At 42.8% G+C, this 23,805-nt stretch overlaps 1 protein-coding gene across 2 annotated transcripts; it reads right to left on the bottom strand.

Annotated features, from left to right (window-relative positions):
- Nucleotides 1-7,951: 7,951 nt before the first annotated feature.
- LOC135508263 (apoptosis regulatory protein Siva-like) lies at nucleotides 7,952-23,683 on the bottom strand. Of its 2 annotated transcripts, XM_064928325.1 has the most exons (5): nucleotides 23,422-23,683; nucleotides 10,512-10,703; nucleotides 9,748-9,901; nucleotides 8,227-8,314; nucleotides 7,952-8,125 (listed from the first exon to the last, which is right to left on the bottom strand). In XM_064928325.1, exons 1-5 carry the CDS (start codon nucleotides 23,540-23,542, stop codon nucleotides 8,108-8,110), a joined length of 573 nt encoding a protein of 190 aa, XP_064784397.1. In that variant the 5' UTR covers nucleotides 23,543-23,683; the 3' UTR covers nucleotides 7,952-8,107. The 2 variants fall into 2 exon arrangements, with proteins under 2 accessions (XP_064784397.1, XP_064784398.1); XM_064928326.1 differs by lacking the exon at nucleotides 8,227-8,314 and having other exon boundaries at nucleotides 23,422-23,672.
- Between the last annotated feature and the right edge of the window lie 122 nt (nucleotides 23,684-23,805).

Below are 23,805 nucleotides of genomic sequence, written 5' to 3'. Positions count from 1 at the left end.
AACAGAAGACACTGCCGCCCGTGCTGACCAGCCAACCACAGCACAAAGAAAACAATGTCCTCCCAAGATCATTCAAAAACACCAAACGGCCTCCGCTACCTCCCAGTAAATAAGGGACCTCACACGGTAAACATTTCTTCAGTTCTCAGGGTATTCACATCACTATCAGCATGTTATATCTGCACTTGGCCATCACATGGATTTCTACATGAACCAAACCTGAGTATGGAAAGTATGGTCCATGTGATAAGGATTAACTGCTAGATGTCAGGGCTGTGATGTGGGCTCTGAGTTAAATCATGGAATTTTGAAAACATTCCTTTCCAAGGCTTTTAAGCCGGGTACATTTAGATGGTTTTGGACCTCTACAATACTCTCTGTATTTATTTATTCCCCAGTTTAGAGGCAGACTTAGAGGAAGTTGTTGAGATGAAAGTTGTAAGTGTCCACCACCTCACAAGGCCAGCGGTGGGAGCCCTTGACCTCTGAACGGACTGCCAGGGACAGCTGGTGTGGTCCATGTTTATTTATTTATTTCTTAACAAAAGACAGGTGGTAACACTTGAAAAGGGCACACACACACAAAGAAACAAACAGCTTGGTACAAAAACCCAGCCTCGTTTCTCTATATAGTCTGCGGAATAGACATGATTTTCACTTACATCGACTCAGCATCACACTGCTCTCAGAAACAGTAACAATAAAAATAGACAGTGTCGTAAAATGTTTTTCTCAGTTACATTTCCTTTTATTTTATCACAGAATTGGTTTGGCTTCATTCAAATGCTTCTGTAATACATAACTTACATTATGAAATTGAATACATGAATGACAATTAGCTAGACAGTTGGATATATATCACTGGTGTTCAGGTCATGCTGGGGTTGCCTTGTTTGGAGTGACTCGTCCGTGGAGTGCCAAGACAGTGTGTCCTTGGTCCACTGCACAGCTGTCACTCACTCACTGACGCATATTTATAGCAGTAGCATCGCTGTGCTCGGCGCTCGCACTCCGGGCACAGCTGGTCCCCAAAAGAATGGGTGAAAGACAAAGCCACACGCTCCCACTGCAGTTGGTGTCCAAGCCTGACCAGTCGGCCTCTTCTCCTCATAGGGCCCCATACATATGCTAGGGGGAGAGGAACAATCTTAGGAGGAAAACTGTGAACTTCAGAGTTACATTAGAGTGGCAGATGTAGGGATGTGTTGAACCCTGACAGCTGCACATTCCCATTTTAAGAGTGCATTAACACAATGTCATTGCAGAGTTCAGAGCGAGCAAAGGGAGAATAACCCCAGCTCTGGAATCCACCTTATAATAAATGAACAGAGAATAATTCAAGTAAATGTTCCAGATGACAGCCAGGCATGTACACTCTGCAATGTGTTTACTAGGATGGATAATATTTGACCCACACCTAACTTGAGACAGCCCCAGCAGCCTACTTCCAGTGATGTGTTGCCAGTTTTTGAAGATTTATTTTCTCACAAATGTGCTTCGACTGATGAACCCCCAAAGCACTTGAGATGAACAAAGGATTAGATAGGTAAAAATCTATACAGAAGTGGCACCACTGTCATCTCTGATAAGCAATATGGTGATAATTCCATCTGGCCTATCAAATTCAATCACATAGATTTTTAAAGCCCTTTTTACATCAGCAGTTGTCACAAAGTGCTTATACTGATACCCAGCCTACAACCCCAAAGAGCAAGTGTTGCAGATGTAGAAGCACAGTGGCTAGAAAAAACTCCCTAGAAAGGCAGGAACCTAGGAAGAAACCTAGAGGACCAGCCCTCTTCTGGCTGTGCAGGGTGTAGATTATAAGAGTACGTGGCCATTAAGGCCAGCTTGAATATCTTGAAGAACAAACGTTCATAGATGACCAGCAGGGTCAAATAATCACAGTGGTTACATAGGGTTGAATAGGTCAACACCTCAGGAGTAAATGTCAGTTGGCTTTTCATAGCCGAGCATTCAGAGGTCGAGGCAGCTTGTCTGGTAGAGAGCAAGCGAGAGAGAGAGAGAAATAGAAAGTCAAAACAGCAAGTCCGGGACAAGTTTGCACGTCGGGTGAACAGGTCAGGGTTCCATAGCCGCAGGCAGAACACAGAAACTGGATCAGCAGCACAATCAGGTGGACTGGGGACAGGGACAGCCAGGAGTTGTCAGGCCAGGTAGGGTCAGGTAGGCCTGAAGCATGGTCTTAAGGCTCAGGTCCTCCGGGAGGGGAGACCGGGAGAGACAGACAGGATAATTATAGGGAGCACTTTTTATTTTGTTTCACCTTTATTTAACCAGGTAAGCCAGTTGAGAACAAGTTCTCATTTACAACTGCGACCTGGCCAAGATAAAGCAAAGCAGTGTGACAAAAGCAACACAGAGTTACACATGGGATAAACAAACCTACAGTCAATAACACAATAGAAAAGTCTATGTACAGTGAGTGCAAATGTGGTATGATTAGGGAGGTAAGGCAATAAATAGGCCATAGAGGCAAAATAATTACAATTTAGCATTAACACTGGAGTGATAGATGTGCAGATGATGATGTGTAAGTAGAGATACTGGGGTGCAAAAGAGCAAAATAAATAAATAATAATAATATGGGGATGAGGTAGTTGGGTGGGCTATTTACAGATGGGCTGTGTACAGGTACAGTGATCGGTAAGCTTCTCTGACAGCTGATGCTTAAAGTTAGAGAGGGAGGTATAAGTCTCCAGCTTCAGTGATTTTTGCAATTCATTCCAGTCATTGACAGCAGAGAACTGAAAGGAAAGGCGGCCAAAGGAGGTGTTGGCTTTGGGGATGACCAGTGAAATATACCTGCTGGAGTGCGTGCTACGGGTGGGTGTTGCTATGGTGACCAGTGAGCTGAGATAAGGCGGGGCTTTACCTAGCAAAGACTTATAGATTACCTGGGTCCAGTGGGTTTGGCGACGAATATGTAGCAAGGGCCAGCCAACGAGTGCATACAGGTCGCAGTGGTGGGCAGTATATGGCCTTTGGTGATGCTAGTCAGGCGGGAGGGTGCGAGCAGCAATCAGTTGAAGGGCATGCATTTAGTTTTACTAGCATTTAAAGCAGTTGGAAGCCACGGAAGGAGTGTTGTATGGCATTGAATCTTGTTTGGAGTTTTGTTAACACAGTGTCCAAAGAAGGGCCAGATGTATACAGAATAGTGTCAGAGATAGTGGATCAGAGAATCACCAGCAGCAAGAGCGACATCATTGATAAATACAGAGTAAAGAGTAGGCCAGGTGTGTCATTTCTTACATTATTAGCCCAGTAATGTTTTTGTTAAAAATACAAGCATTTCGCTCCATCTCCAATAACATCTGCTAAATGTGACCAATAAAATTTGATTTGGATTTCTGGGGCCCACAAATATCTCCCCCACCGCACAAGCATGAGGAGCGCATACCTGGACAGGACGATCAAGCCAGTGACTCAACCCACTCAAATTAAGTATAGCGAAAAAAACCTGGCATGAAGTGAGGGACGGCATGGAATATTAGGGACGACATGGGATAGCGTGAGCAAGGCCAGTGACTCAGAGGCAGAAAATCCCAGTGGAGTGGATCCGGCCAGGCAGAGACAGCAAGAGTGGTTCATCACTCCAGTGCCTTACCGTTAACTAGTGTTGAGGGATTAGTGCTTTCAGTTCGATTATGTAAGGGATAATCAAGAGGATCTATGCGTTCTATGGAAAATAATGAACAACGTGGAAGGTGTGTTCCACGACGCGCTAGCAGAGTGGGACTGACCTTCCACAGCCACGTGTTGATTATCCCTTTTATACAATGGCTATAATTGAACACATTTGCCGCTAGAAATGTGTTCAATATCCACTGAAGTAGTTAGCAAGTTTACTAGATAGCGACAGTAGTTGCCTTGGTAACCAAACAAACAGACTTGCTCGTTGAGCTCACCAAACCATCAGTCCTGGCTTGCTATTATGAAAATCAAATTCAACAATGACAATAATGTTTTCAATTCGACTTTTGCTTTCAAAAGCAGCTCAAATATAGAACATGTAAGAATGAACCATATCCATTGATTTCCACTGTGCAAATATACCATGGGTTATAAGGAAATAATGCACGTGCTAGAATTCCCTTCAAGCCAATCAGAAACGAGTATTCAACAATGCCATGGTATAATTAATCAATAAGACACGAGGGGGTGGGGTATATGGACAAAATACCACGGCTAAGTGGTGATCTTATGTATGACACAAGGTGGTGTGCCTGGATACAGCCCTTAGCCATGGTATATTGGCCATATACAAAACTCAGCAACAAAAAAAGGAAACGTCCTCTCCCTGTCAACTGCATTTATTTTCAGCAAACTTAACATGTGTAAATGTTTGTATGAACATGACAAGTTTCAACAACAGACATAAACTGAATACGTTTCACCGACATGTGACTTAACAGAAATTGATTAATGTGTCCCTGAACAAAGGGGGGGTTAAAATCAAAAGGAACAGTCAGTATCTGGTGTGGCCACCAGCTGCATTAAGTCCAGCAGTGCATCTCCTCCTCATGGATGCACCAGATTTGCCAGTTCTTGCTGTGAGATGTCACTGCACTTTTCCACCAAGGCACCTGCAAGTTCCTGGACGTTTCTGTGGGGAATGGCCCTAGCCCTCCGATACAGCAGGTCCCAGACGTGCTCAATGAGATTGAGATCATGGCTCTTCGCTGGCCATGGCAGAACACTGACATTCCTGTCTTGCAGGAAATCACGCACAGAACGAGCAGTATGGCTGGTGGAATTGTCATGCTGGAGGGTCATGTCAGGATGAGCCTACAGGAAGGGTACCACGTGAGGGAGGAGGATGTCTTCCCTGTAAAGCACAGTGTTGAGATTGCTTGCAATGACAACAAGCTCAGTCCGATGATGCTGTGGCACACCGCCCTAGACCATGATGGAACCTCCACCTCCAAATCGATCCAGCTCCAGAGTACAGGCCTTGGTGTAACGCTCATTCCTTCGACGATAAACGCGAACCCGACCATCACCTCTGGTGAGACAAAACCGCGACTCGTCAGTGAAGAGCACTTTTTTGCCAGTCCTGTCTGGTCCAGCGACGGTGGGTTTGTGCCCATAGGCGATGTTGTTGCCGGTGAGGACCTGCCTTACAACAGGCCTACAAGCCCTCAGTCCAGCTTCTCTCAGCCTATTGCGAACAGTCTGAGCACTGATGGAGGGAATGTGTGTTCCTGGTGTAACTCGGACAGTTGTTGCCATCCTGTACCTGTCCCGTAGGTGTGATGTTTGGATGTACCGATCCTGTGCAGATGTTGTTACACGTGGTGTGCCACTGCGATGACGATCAGCTGTCCGTCCTGTCTCCCTGTCTTAGGCGTCTCACAGTACGGACATTGCAATTTATTGCCCTGGCCACATCTGCAGTCCTCATGCCTTCATGCAGCATGCCTAAGGCACGTTCACGCAGATGAGCAGAGACCCTGGGCATCTTTATTTTGGTGTTTTCCAGTCATTAGAAAGGCCTCTTTAGTGTCCTACGTTTTCATAACTGTGACCTTAATTGCCTACTGTCTGTAAGCTGTTAGTGTCGTAATAACTGTTCCACAGGTGCATGTTTATTAATTGTTTATGGTTCATTGAACAAGCATGGGGAAAAAGTGTTTAATCCCTTTACAATGAAGATCTGTTAAGTGATTTGGATTTTTACTAATCATCTTTGACAAAGAGTACCTGAAAAAGGGAAAAACACTATTTTGTAGTTCTTCAAAGCAAATAAGGCAAACTTTTATGACTGCTGAATACAATACATCAATCACTTAGATAATGTCATTTCAGGTAGATACACTACATTACCAAAAGTATGGGGACACCTGCTAGTCAAACATCTCATAACAGAATCATGGGCATTAATATGGAGTTGGTCTTTCCTTTGCTTACATATCAGCCTCCACTCTTCTGGGAAGGCATTCCACTAGATGCTGGAATATTGCTGCGAGGACTTGCTTCCAATTCAGCCACAAGAGCATTAGTGAGGTTGGGCGATTAGGCCTGGCTCGCAGTTCCAATTCATCCCAAAGGTGTTCGATGGGGTTGAGGTCAGTCAGGTGTGCAGGCCAGTCAAGTTCTTCCGCACCGATCTCGACAAACCATTTCTGTATGGACCTCGCTTTGTTCACAGGGGCATTGTCATGCTGAAACAGGAAAGGGCCTTCCCCAAACGGCTGCCAAAGTTGGAAGGACCGAATCATCTATAATGTTATTGTATGCTGTAGCTTCAAGATCTCTTCACTGGAACTTAGGGGCCTAGCCCGAACAAAACTTTAGTTGGCACTATGCATTTGGGCAGGTGGTGTTCTCCTGGCATCCGCCAAACCCAAATTCATCCTTCGATCTGCCAGATGGTGAAGCATGATTAATTTGATTTATTAGGATCCCCATTAGCCGACAATCACTCCAGAGAACACATTTCCACTGCTCCAGAGCCCAATGGCAGCGAGCTTTACACCACTCCAGCAGACACTTGTCATGGTGATTTTTGGCTTGTATGTGGCTGCTCGTCCATGGAAACCCATTTCATAAAGCTCCCGAACATTTTTGAAACTCAGCAGTGTGTTGCAACAAAGGACAGACGATTTTACGTGCTTCAGCACTTGGCGGTCCCGTTCTGTAAGCTTGTGTGGCCTACCACTTCACTGCTGAGCCATTGTCGCGCCTAGACTTCCCACTTCACAACAGCACGTTCAAAAGTTTGAGGTCACTTAGAAATGTCCTTGTTTTGAAAGAAAAGCATTTTTTTGTCCATTAAAATAACTTGATCAGAAATACTGTGTAGACATCGTTAATGTTGTGACTATTGCAGCTAGAAACGGCAGAATTTTTAAATGGAATATCTACATAGGCCCATTATCCCCAACCCTCACTCCTGTGTTCCAATGGCAGGTTGTGTTAGCTAATCCAATTGACAATTTTAAAGGCTAATTTGTCATTAGAAAACTATTTTGCAATTACATTAGCACAGCTGAAAACTGTTCTGATTAAAGAAGCAATAAAACTGGCATGCTTTAGACTAGTTGAGTATCTGGAGCATCAACATTTGTGAGTTCCTGTCCAGTGTCTGTTCTTTGGCCCATATTAATATTTTATTTTTATTGGCCAGTCCGAGATAGATTTCTCTTTCCAACTTTGCCTAGAAGGCCAGCATCCCGGAGCTTTAATTTAAAGGTTGAGACCTTGTGTCCCTCATATGGATCGGCAGAACATTCCATAAGAAAGAGGCTCTATAGGAAAAAGCCATGTCTTCAGTTGTTTGCTTAGAAATTGTAGGAACAATGAGGCCTGCATCTATAACCGTAGAGTAAGTATATGTAGGGCAGGACCAAATCTTAGCAAGTCCATGAAATACTTTGTAAGTTACCAGTAAAACCTTGAAATCAGCCTTAGCCATAACAGGAAGCCAGCGTAGATGCTAATACGAGAGTAATATGATCGCATTTGAGGTTCCAGTCAAGATTTAGCAGTTGTATTTTGCACTGGCTTTAGTGCCTTAGTCAGGTTTTAGAGTATTACAATCCATTATGATTTACACAAGTGTCCAAGGGAGCAGGCTAGGGCCTGGGTGACATGACTGAATCCTGTTAGACTGGTAATCTGCACATCCGGGTATGTCCACAACTGTGAACAATTACCCAGAGCATAATAAGTGACCCTGAAATCAGTCACTGATTGAAGGCAAGAAAGAAAAAGAAGAAAAAGTGTTGCCAGTGTATTTAGCTGTCACAGGAATATTTTCCCAGCTGTGTCTGAAATCAGGCCTTGATGTACACTGCCACCTGCTGGTCCACTAGATTACTTGGTGGAACCTTGATCTACATACACTGTTACGCGCAGCATAAGAAGTCATGATTGATATTGAACATTCATGAGAGCTCTATGTAAACTGTGCATGAAAAGCAAAGAAGCAAGCAAAATATTTATTCCACAAACTACATATATACAAAAATACACATGTATAACATTTGAGAGTTAACATTTAATGTGAAATGACAACTAAAATGTATAAAAACAATCCTTGATCCTTGATTATGATGCGCAGCCACAGCACAGCACTTGATCATACTGTCCACTGTAGCTGAGGAGGATAAAGAGAAAACAATGAGTAACAGGCTAAATAAAGTGCAAGAGACATTAGATGCTCTGCACTGTTTGCTTAAATCATAAAATACTGCATACCATCATAGGTACCCTCATGGAAAGTTGCGCCTGTGTTGTCAGCACACATGTACCAGTTATGCAGGGTTTAGCAGAGTCCAGTCTAGGGCTGGGTGATAGGGCCGAAAAATCATTGATTTAAACATTTTAAAAATTAGGCAATTCACTATAGACTTACTAAATAAGCTCTTGTACATTTAAAGCTCAAATACAAGGCATTTCAGTCAGCAATAATCTAATGAATTCAAGGTGTGAAATTAAGCTAAATAAGCCTCACTAATCAATTTATTTTATCAAATTAGTTTAACCTGCTTTTTTACAATAATCACTGATGTGGCTTGCAAGTCTGAAAATGTTACAAATTTAAAACCAAAACCATGCATGATGCACATTCACTAATAATGACTAATTAATTGTAACAGGCATTATAGGAAATTAACACGTCACAATCTCAAGTAAACGTGCTAGTGAGTAGCCAGCTAATCTTTATATTTCAAGTTTAACCAACTTGGATCTATTTGCAAGCTAACGAGGCAGAACAGTTGAATTGTTATGAACACACGTCTCCAACTGAATAGCATGCTAGACTGTCCACTTTGTTCAGATGTAAAAATCAAGAGGCCTACCTTATTTCTCAGAACATGTTGCCAAATCCTTACAGTAGTGTTATGCACATTTATAAACAGACTATACAGACTAAAATTCTGCTAGCGGTACCGCAATGTGACAAACTGAGCATTACATTTCCAGAATCAATGTTCATTGATACTCCTGCTTTAGTAATGTGTGCTCTGCGCGCAATTTGAGTAGTTGAGACAAACATGTATCGTTAGAAAGGTACATTTTCTATTACAGTAAAATAATGTCTCAATCTGTTTCGGTGTCCATGACCGATTGTTGGACCAAACCGCTCATGCAAATAGCAAATTGAAACCGCTTGTCAGAGGGGAAGAGGTAACCTCTCAATTTTGTTAGTGTGAGTTGCAGAGGGAGGGGCTTGGTGTGTAAACAAAGGAAGAGGCGAAGCGAGAGGTTTCACTCTTGCCAAAATAAGCCCAATGCGTTTCTATGGGCTTATTTTGGACCTAAGCTTGTCACGTGCCTTTGGGACAACGACTTTCATTGTTAGGGCGGAGACATGATCCTCTCGCCATTATATACAGAACTCTTGTGTAAATGGGAAGGAGCACAGCACAGGAGTGAAGGCTGCGAGACCAAAAATACGAGAACAAGCCAATATAAAATGCATAAACATGAATTCAAAGAAGCCTGTATCGCAAGAATCAAGTTATTTGGGATATTGATTTTATTAGATTTCGCGTTGCCCACACGGTACCCTGTGTGAGCATTGAGAATAAAGTCGAGAACTCCATATACCATGGAAATTATTTAACTTCCTGAGGTCATTACACTACGATAGCGAAATCGCAGTAGATGCAGTGCTTGCCGTTTTTACTCAACTCGGAGGAGATGCTCCCTCTGACTTGATTAAAAAAAGGGCAAATTCAGTGGATGAAAGGAGAAGGGTGAGGAGTCACTTACTCGATGACGGTGCAGACAGAGCAGCAGGATCTGGAGCAGCTGGCGCACTGCTGGATGCAGGAGGGGCAGGCTGGGCGGTCACACTGGGAGCACGGCCTCCTGGTGCCCTGGGCCTTCTGACACACACAGCACCCCACTGGAGCCAACGCTGAACCTGAGAACCATACACACAGACCATTCTGGAAATGTGTCAAAATATCCCAATTGTGGGCAAGTGTCCGTCTCATGTACTAACTAACGCACAGGTGTAAAACTCATTACACAGAGAGCCAAGTATATGTGGGTTCACACTCCCCTGTAAGGTCACGGATGAGTCCGAAAATCACATCAACTGGTTGTATATAGGGCCGGGACAATACCAGTATCGCAGCAAGGAAACAAAACACGAAGTGGATTTAACTTCTTTATGAAAAACAGCCCTAATGTTGAAACAAACATGTCATCCAGAGTTGCATTAACTTATTTTACAACCCATGGCACACAATATTTACATACAGAAGGTTTCTAAAGGACCCGGTCGTCTGCGGTGTTTATTTTTTTTACCTCTAAAAAAAATAGTGCGATACTGGTATTGTCCCGGCTCTAGTTGTTTAAGTCTTAATTATTTTTTTTACACAACCAGCAGTTTGACACCCCTGTACTAAACAGTAATCATTTCCTGAAATTAAGTTGGAATGGCAATTCCAAGTCTGATAGTAGTGGTTTCCTTCAGCCCACTCTCAGATGTGGGTGAAAGGTTGCAGTTTACATGAGAAGCTCATTACCTTGAACAGGTGTAGTTCTCTGTAGTCTGCCATCCTGCCCAATCAGTGTCTGTCCCCTCAGGAGTGTCTGGCTCACATCAGGTTTCATACCTGACCCTGATGGCTGTATTGCTGAGCACTTCTCTGCATCTACATTCCAGATTTTCCCCATGACAGCTTTGGTCCCATTGAAGAGCAGGTCCTTCGTCTTTTCTGGAAGAGAGGTGCTGAGACATTAAACACATACTAGCAGTTTATTATTTTTATTTCACCTTTATTTAACCAGGTAGGCCAGTTGGGAACAAGTTCTCATTTACAACTGCGACCTGGCCAAGATGAAGCAAAGCATTGCTACAAGAATAACAGTTACATGGGATAAATGTACAAAATGTACAGTCAATAACACAATAGAACAATATATGTACAGTGTGTGCAAATGCAGTAAGATTATGGAGGTAAGGCAACAAATAGGCCATAGAGGCTAAATAATTACAATTTACCATTAACACTGGAGTGAGATGTGCAAGTAAAGATACTGGGGTGCAAAAGAGCAAGAGGATAAGTAACAATATGAGGATGAGTTAGTTGGGTGTGCTATTTACAGACGGGCGGTGTACAGGTACAGTGATCGTAAGGTGCTCCGACAGCTGATACTTAAAGTTAGAGAGGGAGGTATAGGTCTCCAGCTTCAGTGATTTTTGCAATTCATTCCAGTCATTGACAGTAGAGAACTGGAAGGAAAGGCAGCCAAAGGAGGTGTTGGCTTTGGGGATGACCAGTGAAATATTCCTGCTGCAGCACGTGCTACGGGTGGCTGCTGCTACGGTGACCAGTGAGCTGAGATAAGGCAGAGCTTTATCTACCAAAGACTTAGATGACCTGGAGCCAGTGGGTTTGGCGACGAATATGTAGCAAGGGCCAGCCAACGATTGCATACAGTTCGCAGTGGTGGGTAGTATAAGGGGCGTTGGTGACAAAACGGATGGCACTGTCATAGCAAATTGGATGTAGTCTGAGTAGAGTATTGGAGACTATTTTGTACATGATCACCGAAGGATATTCAGTTTTACGAGGGTATGTATTGCAGCATGAGTGAAGGAGGCTTTGTTGCGAAATAGGAAGCAGATTGATTTAATTTTGGATTGGAGATGCTTAATGCGAGTCTGGAAGGAGAGTTTACAGTCAAACCAGACACCTAGGTATTTGTAGTTGTCCATATATTCTAAGTCAGAACCGTCCAGAGTGGTGATGCTAGTCAGGTGGGAGGGTGCGGGCAGCAATTGGTTGAAGAGAATGCATTTAGTTTTACTGGCATTTAAAAGTAGCTGGAGGCCACGGAAGGAGGGTTGTATGGCATTGAAGCTTGTTTGGAGGTTTGTTAACGGTGTCCAAAGAAGGGCCATAATGGCGTAGTCTGCATAGAGGTGGATCAGATAATCACCAGCAGCAAGAGCGACATCATTGATATGTACAGAGAAAAGAGTTGGCTTGAGAATTGAACCCTGTGGCGACCCCTTAGAGACTGCCAGAGGTCCAGACATGACACACTGAACTCTATCTGAGAAGTAGTTGGTAAACCCGATGCAGTCAGTTGAAAGCCTTGGCCAGGTTGATGAAGACAGCTGCACAGTACTGTATTTTATTGATGGGGGTTATGATATCGTTTAGGACGAGCGTGGGTGAGGTGCACTCATGACCAGCTCGGAAACCAGATTGCATAGTGGAGAAGGTACGGTGGGATTCGAAATGGTTGGTGATCAGTTTAATAACTTGGCTTTCGAAGATTTTAGCAAAAGGCAGGGCAGGATGGATATTGGTCTAACAGTTTGGGTCTAGAGTGTCTTCCCCTTTGAAGAGGGGCATGACTGCGGCAGTGTTCCAATCCTTGGGGATCTCAGACGATACAAAAGAGGTTGAACAAGCAAGTAATAGGGGTTGCAACAATTTCAGTGGATCATTTTAGAAAGAGAGGCTCCAGGTTCTCTAGCCCAGCTGATTTGTAGGGATCCAGAATTTGCAGCTCTTTCAGAACATCAGCTGTCTGGATTTGGGTGGGGGGGGGGGGTTGCTGTAGGGGGTGCTGAGATGTTGGCCGGGGTAGGGGTAGCCAGGTGGAAAGCCAGCCGTAGAAAAATGCTTATTGAAATTGGATTATAGTGGCTTTATCGGTGGTGACAGCGTTTCCTAGCCTCAGTGTAGTGGACAGCGGAGGTGCTCTTATTCGCCATGGACTTTAGTGTCCCTGAACTTTTTGGAGTTTGTGCTGCAGGATGCAAATTTCTGTTTGAAAAAGCTAGCCTTTGCTTTCCTAACTTCCTGTATATATGGGTTCCTAACTTCACTGAAAAGTTGCATATCGCAGGGACTATTCGAAGCTAGTGCAGTGCACCACAGGATGTTTTTGTGCTGGTCAAGGGCAGTCAAGTATGGGGTGAACCAAGGGCTATATCTGTTCTTTGTTCTACATTTTTTGGAAGGGGCATGCTTATTTAAGATGGCTAGGAAGGCACTTTTGAAGAACAACCAGGCATCCTCTGACGGGATGAGGTCAATATCCTTCCAGGATGTCCGGGCCAGGTCGATTAGAAAGTGTTTTAGGGAGCGTTTGACAGTGATGAGGGGTGGTCGTTTGACTGTGGACCTATAACGGACGCAGTGTGTCTTTGTCAATAACAGCGGGTGTGCAATGTCTAATATTAAAGAAGTATCAAGGTATTTCTCGCCTGAGGCAGAGTACCTTATGATAAGCTGTCGACCACACTATCTGTATTATTCGTAGCCGTTTATTTACCACCACAAAGCGAAGCTGGCACTAAGACCACTCTCAACCAACTCTATAAGGCCATAAGCAAAGAACAAAATGCTCACCCAGAAGCGGCACTCCTAGTGGCCTGGGACTTTAATGCAGGCAAACTTAAGTTTCATCAAATTTTTACCAGCATGTCAAGTGCAACCAGGGAAAAAATAAATCCTAGACCACCTTTACTCCAGAGACGCATACAAAGCTCTCCCTCCATTTGGCAAATCTGACCATAATTCTATCCTCCCAGTTCCTGCTTACAAGCAAAAACTAAAGCAAGAAGTACCAGTGACTTGCTCAATGCGGAAGTGGTCAGATGACACGGATGCTACACTACAGGAATGTTTTGCTAGCACAGACTGGAATACGTTCCGGGATTCATCCAATGGCATCGGCTTCATCAATAAGTGCATTGATGATGTCGTCCCCACAGTGACTGTACCTACATATCCCAACCAGAAGCCATAGATTACAGGCAACATCCGCATCGAGATAACGCTACAGCTGCCGCTTTCAAGGAGCGGGACACTAATCTGGACGCTTATAAGAAATCAAGGTATGATCTCAGACGAACCATCAAACAATCAAAGCGTCAACACGGGATTAAGACTGAATCCTACGACACCGGCTCTGACGTTCATCGGATGTGGCAAGGCTTGAAAACTATTTACGGACTACAAAAAGAAAACCCAGATGCGAGCTGCCGAGTGACGTGAACCTACTAGACAAGCCAAATGCATTTTATGCTAGCTTTGAGGCAAGCAACACTGAAGAATGCACGAGTGCACCAGCTGTTCTGGATGACTGATAACGCTCTCGGTAGCCAATGTGAACAAAACCTTTATAAACAGGTCAACATTCACAAAGCCGCTGGGCCAGACAGATTACCAGGACTCAAAGCAAGCGGACCAACTGTCAAGTGTCTTCGCTGACATTTACAATCTCCCTGACAGTCTGAAATACCTACATGTTTCAAGGGGACCACCTGAGTCCCTGTGCCCAAGGAAGCGAAGGTAACCTGCCTAAATGATAACTGCCCCGTGGAACTCCCGTCAGTAGCCATGAAGTGCTTTGAAAGGCTGGTCATGGCTCACAACAGCATCCTCCCGGACTCCCTAAACCCACTCCAATTTGCATACCACCAACAGATCCTCAGATGACGCAATCTCAAGCGCACTCCACACTGGCCTTTCCCACCTGGAAAAGGCACACCTATCTGAGAAGGCTGTTCATTGACTACAGCTCAGCGTTCAAAACCAGTGCATACAAAGCTCACCACTAAGCTAAGGACTAAACACCTCCCTCGGCAACTGCATCCTGGACTTACTGACGGGCCGCCCCCAGGTGGAAAGACAAGGCAACAACGTCTGCCATACTGATCCTCAACACTGGGGCGTGTACTTAGTCCCCTCCTTTATTCCCTGTTCACCCACGACTGCGTGGCCAAACACGACTCCAACACCATCATTAAGTTTGCTGACGACACAGTGGTAGGCCTGATCAACGATGAGACGGCCTATAGGGAGGTCGTCGGAGAACTGGCAGTGAAGTGCCAGGACAACAACCTTTCCCTCAATGTGAGCAATACAAAGGAGCGGATCATGGACTACAGGAAAAGGTTAGGCTGAACAGGCCCCCATTAACATTGACGGGGCTGCAGTGGAGCAGGTTGAGAGCTTCAAGTTCCTTGGTGTCCACATCACCAATGAACTATCATGGTCCAAACATACCAAGACAGACGTGAAGAGGGCATGACAAAACCTTTTCCCCCCTCAGGAGATGGAAAAGCTTTGGTATGGGTCCCCAGATCCTCAAAAGGTTCTACTGCTGCACCATCGAGAGCATCCTGACTGGTTGCATCACTGCCTGGTATGGCAACCTCTCAGCATCTGACCACAAGGCGCAAGAGGGTAGTGCGAATGGCCCAGTACATCACTGGGGACAAGCTTCCTGCCATCCAGGACCTATATAATAGGCAGTGTCAGAGGAAAGACCATAAAATTGTCAAGACTTGGGTGACTGGAGTCTCCAAGACTGTTCTCTGCTACCGCATGGCAAGTGGTACCAGAGTGCCAAGTCCAGGACCAAAAGGCTCCTCAAAAGCTTCTACCCCCAAGCAATTAGACTGCTGAACAATTCATAATTTACATTACTGCTGCTACGCGCTGTTTATTTGTTACCTATGCATAGTCACTTCACCCCCACCTACATGTACAGATTACCTCAACTAGCCTGTACCCCTGCACACTGACTCGGTACCGGTGCCCCCTGTATATATCCTAGTTATTGCTATTCTTGTGTTATTACTACTTTTTATTTTAGCCTACTTGGCAAATATTTTCTTCTTCTTGAATGCCATTGTTGGTTAAAAGGCTTGTAAGTAAGCATTTCATGGTAGTCTACATTTGTTGTTGTATTCAGTGCATTTGGCAAATAAAGTTTGATTTGATAGGGGTAGACAAACGTTGACATTAGAATGGACTTACTGAAGAGCTCTGACTCAACGTGGCACCATCATATGATGCCACCTTTTCAACAACTCAGTTCGTCAAATTTCTGCCCTGCTAGAGCTTGCCCGGTCAACTGTAAGTGCCGTTATTGTGAAGTGGAAACACCTAAAGAGCAACAGCTCAGTCGTGAGAGCTGAAGTGCGTAAAAGTAGTCGGTCCTCAGTTTCACTCACTACCGAGTTCCAAGCGGCTTCTGGAAGCAACTTTAACAGAATAACTGTTGGTCGAGAGCTTCATGAAATTGGTTCCCATGGCCGAGGAGCCGCACAAGCCTAAGATCACAATACCAAGCGTCGGCTGGAGTGGTTAAAAGCTTGCCGCCATCGGACTCTGGAGCAGCGGAAACGCGTTCTCTGGAGTGATGAATCACACTTCACCATCTGGCAGTCTGATGGACAAATCGGAGTTTGTATTTATTATGGATCCCCATTAGCTGCTGCCAAGGAAGCAGCTATTGTTCCTGGGGTCCATCAAAATTAAGGCAGTTAACACAATCTTAAAAACATTACAATACATTCACAACACTGTACCCTCAGGCCACTACTCCACCACATATCTATAGTGCAAACATCCATGTGTACGTGTATAGCGTATGTTATGTGTATGCATGTCTTTGTATTGCGCCACAGTCCCCGCTGTTCTTTTTTAAATCTAATTTTACTGTTTGCATCAGTTGCTTGATGTGGAATAGAGTTCCATGTAGTCATGGCTCTGAGGTACTGTGTGCCTCAGAGCCATATGCATGGGTGTCTGAGCATGGGGTGTCCGAGCTGTGCGCCAGTAGTTCAAAACAGAGTGCGGTGCTTTCAACATGTCAATACAAGTAGTGATGAAGTCAATCTCTCCTCCACTTTAACCAGGAGAGACTGACATTCATATTAGCTCTGTGTACATCCAAGGTCCAGCCGTGCTGCCCTGTTCTGAGACAATAGCAATTTTCCTAAATCCTTTGTGGCACCTGACCACACGACTGAACAGTAGTCCAGGTGTGACAAAACTAGGGCCTGTAGGACTTGCCTTGCTGATAGTGCTGTTAAGGTATATAGATCAGTCCTTTATTAAGGACAGACTTCAACCCATCTTAGTTACTGTTGTATCAACATGTTTTGACCATGACAATCCAGGATTACTCCAAGCAGTTTAGTCTCCTCAATTTGATACATTTCCACATTTATTACAAGACGTAGTTGAGGTTTAGGGTTTAGTAAATTATTTGTCCCAAATACAATGCTTTTAGTTTAAGAAACATTTAGGACTAACTTATTCCTTGCCGCCCACTCTGAAACTGCAACTCTGTTGAGTGTTGCAGTCATTTCAGTCGCTGTAGTAGCTGACATGTATAGTGTTGAGTCATCCGCATACAGACACTGGCTTCACTCAAAGCCTGTGGCATGTCATTAGTAGAGGTTGAATCAAGTAATGGGCCTAGACAGCTTCCCTGGGGAATTCCTGATTATACCTGGACTATTAGGGAGGCTTGCATTAACTTCTTATGGCTGGGGGCAGTATTGAGTAGCTTGGATGAATAAGATGCCCAGAGTAAACTGCCTGCTACTCAGGCCCAGTTGCTAATATATGCATATTATGAGTATGTTTGGCTTGAAAACACTCTGAAGTTTCTAAAACTGTTTGAATGATGCCTGAGTATAACAGAACTCATATGGCAGGCAAAAACCTGAGAAAAAAAATCCAACAAGGAAGTGGGAAATTGAGGTTTGTAGTTTTTCAACACATTGCCTATCGAATAGTGTCTATGGGGTCATATTGCACTTCCTAAGGCTTCCACTTGATGTCAACAGTCTTTAGAACCTTGTTTGAGGCTTCTACTGTGAAGGAGGGGGGAATGAGAGCTGATTGAGTCAGGGGTCTGGCAGAGTGCCATGAGCTGATCACACGGAGGAATTCTCCGGTTGGAACATTATTGAAGACTTATAATAAAAACATCCTAAAGATTGATTATATGATTCTATACTTCCATTTGACGTACTTCTACAAACTGTACGACTTTTTGTCTGAACTTGACCTGGACTTGCCCACGCCTCGTAAGTTTGGATTGTGTACTAAATGCTCGAACAAAAAAAAGGTATTTTGACATAAATGGACTTTAACTTCCTCGATATAGGGGGCGCTCTTCTAATTTTTGGATTAAAAAAAAACGTTCCCGTTTTAAACAAGATATTTTGTCACAAAAAGATGCTCGACTATGCATATAATTGACAGCTTTGGAAAGAAAACACTGACGTTTCCAAAACTGCAAAGATATTGTCTGTGAGTGCCACAGAACTAATGCTACAGGTGAAACCAAGATGAAATTTCATACAGGAAGTGCCCCAGATTTTGAATGCGCTGTGTTCCAATGTCTCCTTATATGGCTGTGAATGCGCCAGGAATGAGCCTACACTTTCTGTCGTTTCCCCAAGGTGTCTGCAGCATTGTGACGTATTTGTAGGCATATCATTGGAAGATTGACCATAAGAGACTACATTTACCAGGTGTCCGTCGAAATTATTGTGCAATCTCCAGCTGCGTGCATTTTTCCATTTGGTTCAGAGGAGAAAGGCAACTGCGACGAATGATTTATCATCGAATAGATGTGAAAAACACCTTGAGGATTGATTCTAAACAATGTTTGCCATGTTTCTGTCGATATTATGGAGTTAATTTGGAAAAAAGTTCAGCGTTGTATTGACTGAATTTTCGGGTTTTTTTCTTAGCCAAACGTGATGAACAAAACGGAGCGATTTCTCCTACACAAATAATCTTTTTGGAAAAACTGAACAGTCTCCTCATTGAAAACATCCGAAGTTCTTCAAAGCTAAATTATTTTATTTGAATGCTTTTCTTGTTTTTGTGAAAATGTTGCCTGCTGAATGCTAGTCTTAATGCTATGCTAGCTATCAATACTCTTACACAAATGCTTGTGCTATGGTTGAAAAGCATATTTTGAAAATCTGAGATGACAGTGTTGTTAAAAAAAGGCTAAGCTTGAGAGCAGGCATATTATTTTCATTTCATTTGCGATTTTCAGAAATCGTTAACGTTGCGTTATGCTAATGAGCCTGAGGCTGTATTCACGATCCCGGATCCGGGATGGGTAGTATCAAGAGGTTAACAAAAGGCTAAGCTTGTGAGCCAATATATTTATTTCATTTGCGATTTTCATGAATAGTTAACATTGCTTTACGGTAATGAGCTTGAGGCTATGATTACGCTCCCAGATACGCGATTGCTCGACGCAAGAAGTTAACGAACAAATCAAACATTTGTGGAACTGGGATTCCTGGGAGTGCATTCTGATGAAGATCAAAGGTAAGTGAATATTTATAATGCCATTTCTGACTTCTGTTGACTGCACAACGTGGCAGATATCTGTATGGCTTGTTCTGGTCTCTGAGCTCTGTACTCAGATTATTGCATGGTGTGCTTTTTTGGAAATCTGACACAGCGGTTGCATTAAGGAGAAGTGTATCTAAAGTCCCATGCATAACACTTGTATTTTCATCAACATTTATGATGAGTATTTCTGTAAATTGATGTGGCTCTCTGCAAAATCACCGGATGTTTTGGAAGCAAAACATTACTGAAAGCCAATGTAAACAGATTTTTGGATATAAATATGAACTTTAGCGAACAAAACATACATGTATTGTGTAACATGAAGTCCTATGAGAGTCATCTGATGAAGATCAAAGGTTAGTGATTAATTTTCTCTCTATTTCTGCTTTTTGTGACTCCTCTCTTTGGCTGAAAAAATGGCTGTGTTTTTCTGTGACTAGGTGTAGACCTAACAATCGTTTGGTGTGCTTTTGTCGTAAAGCCTTTTTGAAATCAGACACTGATGGGATTAACAAGTGTATCTTTAAACTAGTGTAAAATACTTGTATGTTTGAGGAATTTTAATTATGAGATTTCTGTTTCGAATTTGGCGCCCTGCACTTTCACTGGCTGTTGTCATATCGATCCCGTTAGCAGGATCTAAGCCATAAGAAGTTAAAGAAAACCTTCTGTTCTGTTAGACAGGTAACTCTTTATCTACAATATAGCAGGGGATGTAAAGTAGAGGTCGACCGATTAATTGGCATGGCCGATTTCAAGTTGTCATAACAATTGGTAATCTGCATTTTTGGATGCCTAATATGGCCGATTACATTGCAATCCACGAGGAGACTGCGTGACAGGCAGACCACCTGTTACGCGAGTGCCGCAAGGAACCAAGGTAAGTTGCTAGCTAGCATTAAACTTACCTTGTAAAAAAAAACAACCTTAACCTCTCTGGGCAGCCCGACGTGCTAGCGTCCCACCTTGCCAACAATAAATGCAAATGCGCTACGCCAAATGCTAATAGCACTCGTTAAAACTCAAATGTTCATTAAAACACACATGCAGGGTACTCAATTCAAGCTACACTCGTTGTGAATCTAGCCAACAAGTCAGATTTTTAAAATGCTTTTCTGCGAAAGCATAAGAAGCTATTATCTGATAGCATGCAACACCCCGAAATACCTGAAGGGGACGTAAACAAAAGAATTAGTGTAGCCGGCGCTACACAAAACGCAGAAATAAAATATAAAACATTCATTACCTTTGACGAGCTTCTTTGTTGGCACTCCTATATGTCCCATAAACATCACAATTGTGTCTTTTTTTCGATTAAATCGGACCTTGTATACCCAAAATGTCAATTTATGAAGACTGTGATCCAGGAAAAACAGTTTCTAAACGCAACGTTATTTTTTTAAATTAAAAAAGTTGCCTATAAACTTTGACAAAACACTTCAAACTACTTTTGTAATCCAACTTTAGGTATTAGTAAACGTTAATACGCGATCGAATTCATCACGGGGCGATCTGTATTCAATAGCATTAAGTCTTCAGACGATGGTCGATATTCTCTCTACCAAAACTTCCTTTGTGATGCAGTGATGACAGGAAGTGCCTCTTCTTCTTTGAACCAAGGAATAACGTCACACCAATTGCCAAGACTGGAGACATCGTGTGGAAGCTGTAGGAATTGTCAACGGGGAGCCATCCATTTTCTCTTCCCATAGACAATACAGGCAACTGGCGCATTGATATTTTTTTATTTTGGGTGATCAGTTTTCCTTGGGATTTTCCCCGAGACACACGTTCTGTTATAGTCACAGCCGTGGTTTAACCAGTTTTAGAAACTTCAGAGTGTTTTCTATCCACACATACATATACTATATTCCTGGCATGAGTAGGAGGACGTTGAAATGTTGCGCGATTTTTAACAAAAAGTTGAAAAAAGTAGCCCTAGCTCTAACAGGTTTTAACATAATCACTAGTTAACTACACATGGTTGATGATAGTACTAGTTTAACTAGCTTGTCCTGCGTTGCATATAATCAATGCGGTGCCTGTTAATTTATCATTGAATTACAGCCTACTTCAACGTCGCCAAACGGGTGATTTCACAAAAGCACATTTGCAAAGAACGCACAATCATTGCACCAATGTACCTAACCATGAACATCAATGCCCTTCTTAAAATCAATACACAAGTATATATTTTTGAACCTGCATATTTATTTAAGAAATTCATGTCAGCAGGCAATATTAACTAGGGAAGTTGTGCCACTCCTCGTGTTCAGCGCAAGCAGAATCAGGGAATATGCAGCAGTTTGGGCCGCCTGGCTCATTGAACTGTGTGAAGACCATTTCTTACTAACAAAGACTATAGTTAATTTGACAGAATTTTACATAATTATGACATAACTTTGAAGGTTGTGCAATGTAACAGCAATATTTAGACTTAATGTTACCACCCGTTCGATAAAATACAGAATGATTCCGTATTTCGCTGAAAGAATAAACATTTTGTTTTCAAAATGATAGGTCATTAATATGGTCAAATCTGGAAACTAAGGCTCGTATTTCTGTGTGTTTTTTATATTATAATAAAGTTTATGATTTGATAGAGCAGTCTGAGCGGTGGTAGGCAGCAGCAGGCTCATAAGCATTCATTCAAACGGCACTTTCCTGCGTTTGCCAGCAGCTCTTCGCAATGCTTGAAGCAGTGCCTTCAAGCCCATTAGCCTGGCAATATTATAGTGCCTATAAGAACATCCAATTGTCAAAGGTCTATGAAATACAAATGGTATAGAGAGAAATAGTCCTATAATAACTACAACCTAAAACTTCTTAGCTGGGAATATTGAAGACTCGTGTTAAAAAGAACCACCAGCTTTCACATGTTCTGAGCAAGGAACTTAAGTTAGATTTTTTTTTACATGGTACATGTTGCACTTTTACTTTCTTCTCCCACACTGTTTCTGCATTATTTAAACATGTTCCATTATTTATTTGAGATTTGTATTTATTTATGTGTTATATTAAGTTAAAATAAGTGTTAATTCAGTATTGTTATAATTGTCATTATTTCATATATATATCTATAAAGAAGCCAATTAATCGGTATCAGCTTTTTTTGGTCCTCCAATAATTGGTATCGGCGTTGAAAAATCATAAATCGGTCAACCTCTAGTGTAAAGCCATAACACAAGTTTCCAGCAGCAGACTATGATCGATAATGTCAAAAGCCGCACTGATGTCTAACAAAGCAGCTCCCACACTTTTTGTTTGATGGATGTCAGGAGAAGGTTCTGCCGGAATGCATAGTGCCAACTGTAAAGGTTTGGAAAAATAATGGTCTGTTTCTCTCCCCCCAACGACCCGTGCACAATGCGAGGTCTACACAAAATTGGTTTGTTGAGATCGGTGAAGAACTTCACTGGCGTGCACAGGGCCCTGACCTCAACCCCATCAAAAACCTTTGGGATGAATTTTTTAAATATATATTTTTTATTTCACCTTTATTTAACCTGGTAGGCTAGTTGAGAACAAGTTCTCATTTACAACTGCGACCTGGCCAAGATAAAGCATAGCAGTGTGAACAGACAACACAGAGTTACACATGGAGTAAACAATTAACAAGTCAATAACAAAGTAGAAAAAAAAGAGAGTCTATATAATTGTGACTGAATGGAATCAAGTCCCCACTAGATGTTGGAACATTGCTATGGAAAGCCTTCCCAGAAGAGTGGGGGCTGTTATAGCAGCATGGGGAAGGGGGGGAACCAACTCCATATTAATGGGCATGACTTTGAATGAGATTTGACGAGCGAATGTGTCCACTTACTTTTGGTCATGTAGTCTGACTAAGTGACAAAATAAGACACCATAGGTAACTAGCTGACAGAAAGCATGTCCAAATTCAAACGTCCCTCGTATTAGCTAGCTAACTACGGTACTGTCGCGCATGAGACAGTCACCTAACGTTGACTAGATTAAAGATCAACCCAGCGGTTTGTTAAGACTTGTAACTAGGTAGTGGCTACCTAGAAATAGCCACCAAAGGCATACACTGCATTAAATGCCTGTCATGGGTGGATTAGCTATATAGCTAACGTTACTATTAAATTGCTAATCACTTGACATGAATATTTGGCGTAGATAGCTAGTTAACAGTATGTAATCTAGCGAATACTGTTTTATCTGGTACAAGCTAGCTAAACAACATCAAACCGCGTAGGGCCAGCTAGCTAGCATTGCTAAGTTAACGAATAGCTGAATAATTGGTTAGCTAGCCAGCAAACATTACCGAAGACCTCTTGCCTGTACGTGTTCCCAAATACGCCGTGATGATTCAACTCCTTTTGTCCAACGTGAATTTTATACTGTGATGAGAATGACTCAGCGAAAGGATACGCTCTTTTAGTCATTTTTACAAAGAACACGCGACCAAATTTGCTTGCTTCAACACAGGGATAAAAAAAAAAAAAGTTCTTATAGCCAGCAACCTCAGCGAAAATACACTAGCACGCTAACTAACCAATCCGATCTTGGACCTCTTATCACATGACACTGTGTGTTTTCTCACGCAATCCCTGCTCAAACCAGTGTCTCAAACCACAATCGCAAGTTTATGAATGTTAGTGATGCATTCTGTTACAATGTTTAAGAAAACTCACGTTTTAATATCACT

The sequence above is a fragment of the Oncorhynchus masou genome, chromosome 21, assembly GCF_036934945.1.
Source record: "Oncorhynchus masou masou isolate Uvic2021 chromosome 21, UVic_Omas_1.1, whole genome shotgun sequence".
NCBI classification, from domain to species: domain Eukaryota; kingdom Metazoa; phylum Chordata; class Actinopteri; order Salmoniformes; family Salmonidae; genus Oncorhynchus; species Oncorhynchus masou.
The sequence above is the reverse complement of the archived record's forward strand: the minus strand, read 5'-3'. Positions and strand labels throughout refer to the sequence as shown.

Bases quoted from the DNA above. Each gene is read 5' to 3' on its own strand.
- LOC135508263 (XM_064928325.1), bottom strand. From the start codon at position 23,542: ATGACTAAAAGAGCGTATCCTTTCGCTGAGTCATTCTCATCACAGTAT. The intron at 10,704-23,421 runs GTAATGTTTGCT...CCTCTCTTCCAG, and splicing joins GTACAGGCAAGAGGTCTTCG to AAAAGACGAAGGACCTGCTC. The intron at 9,902-10,511 runs GTAATGAGCTTC...TATGGTTCTCAG, and splicing joins GAGAACTACACCTGTTCAAG to GTTCAGCGTTGGCTCCAGTG.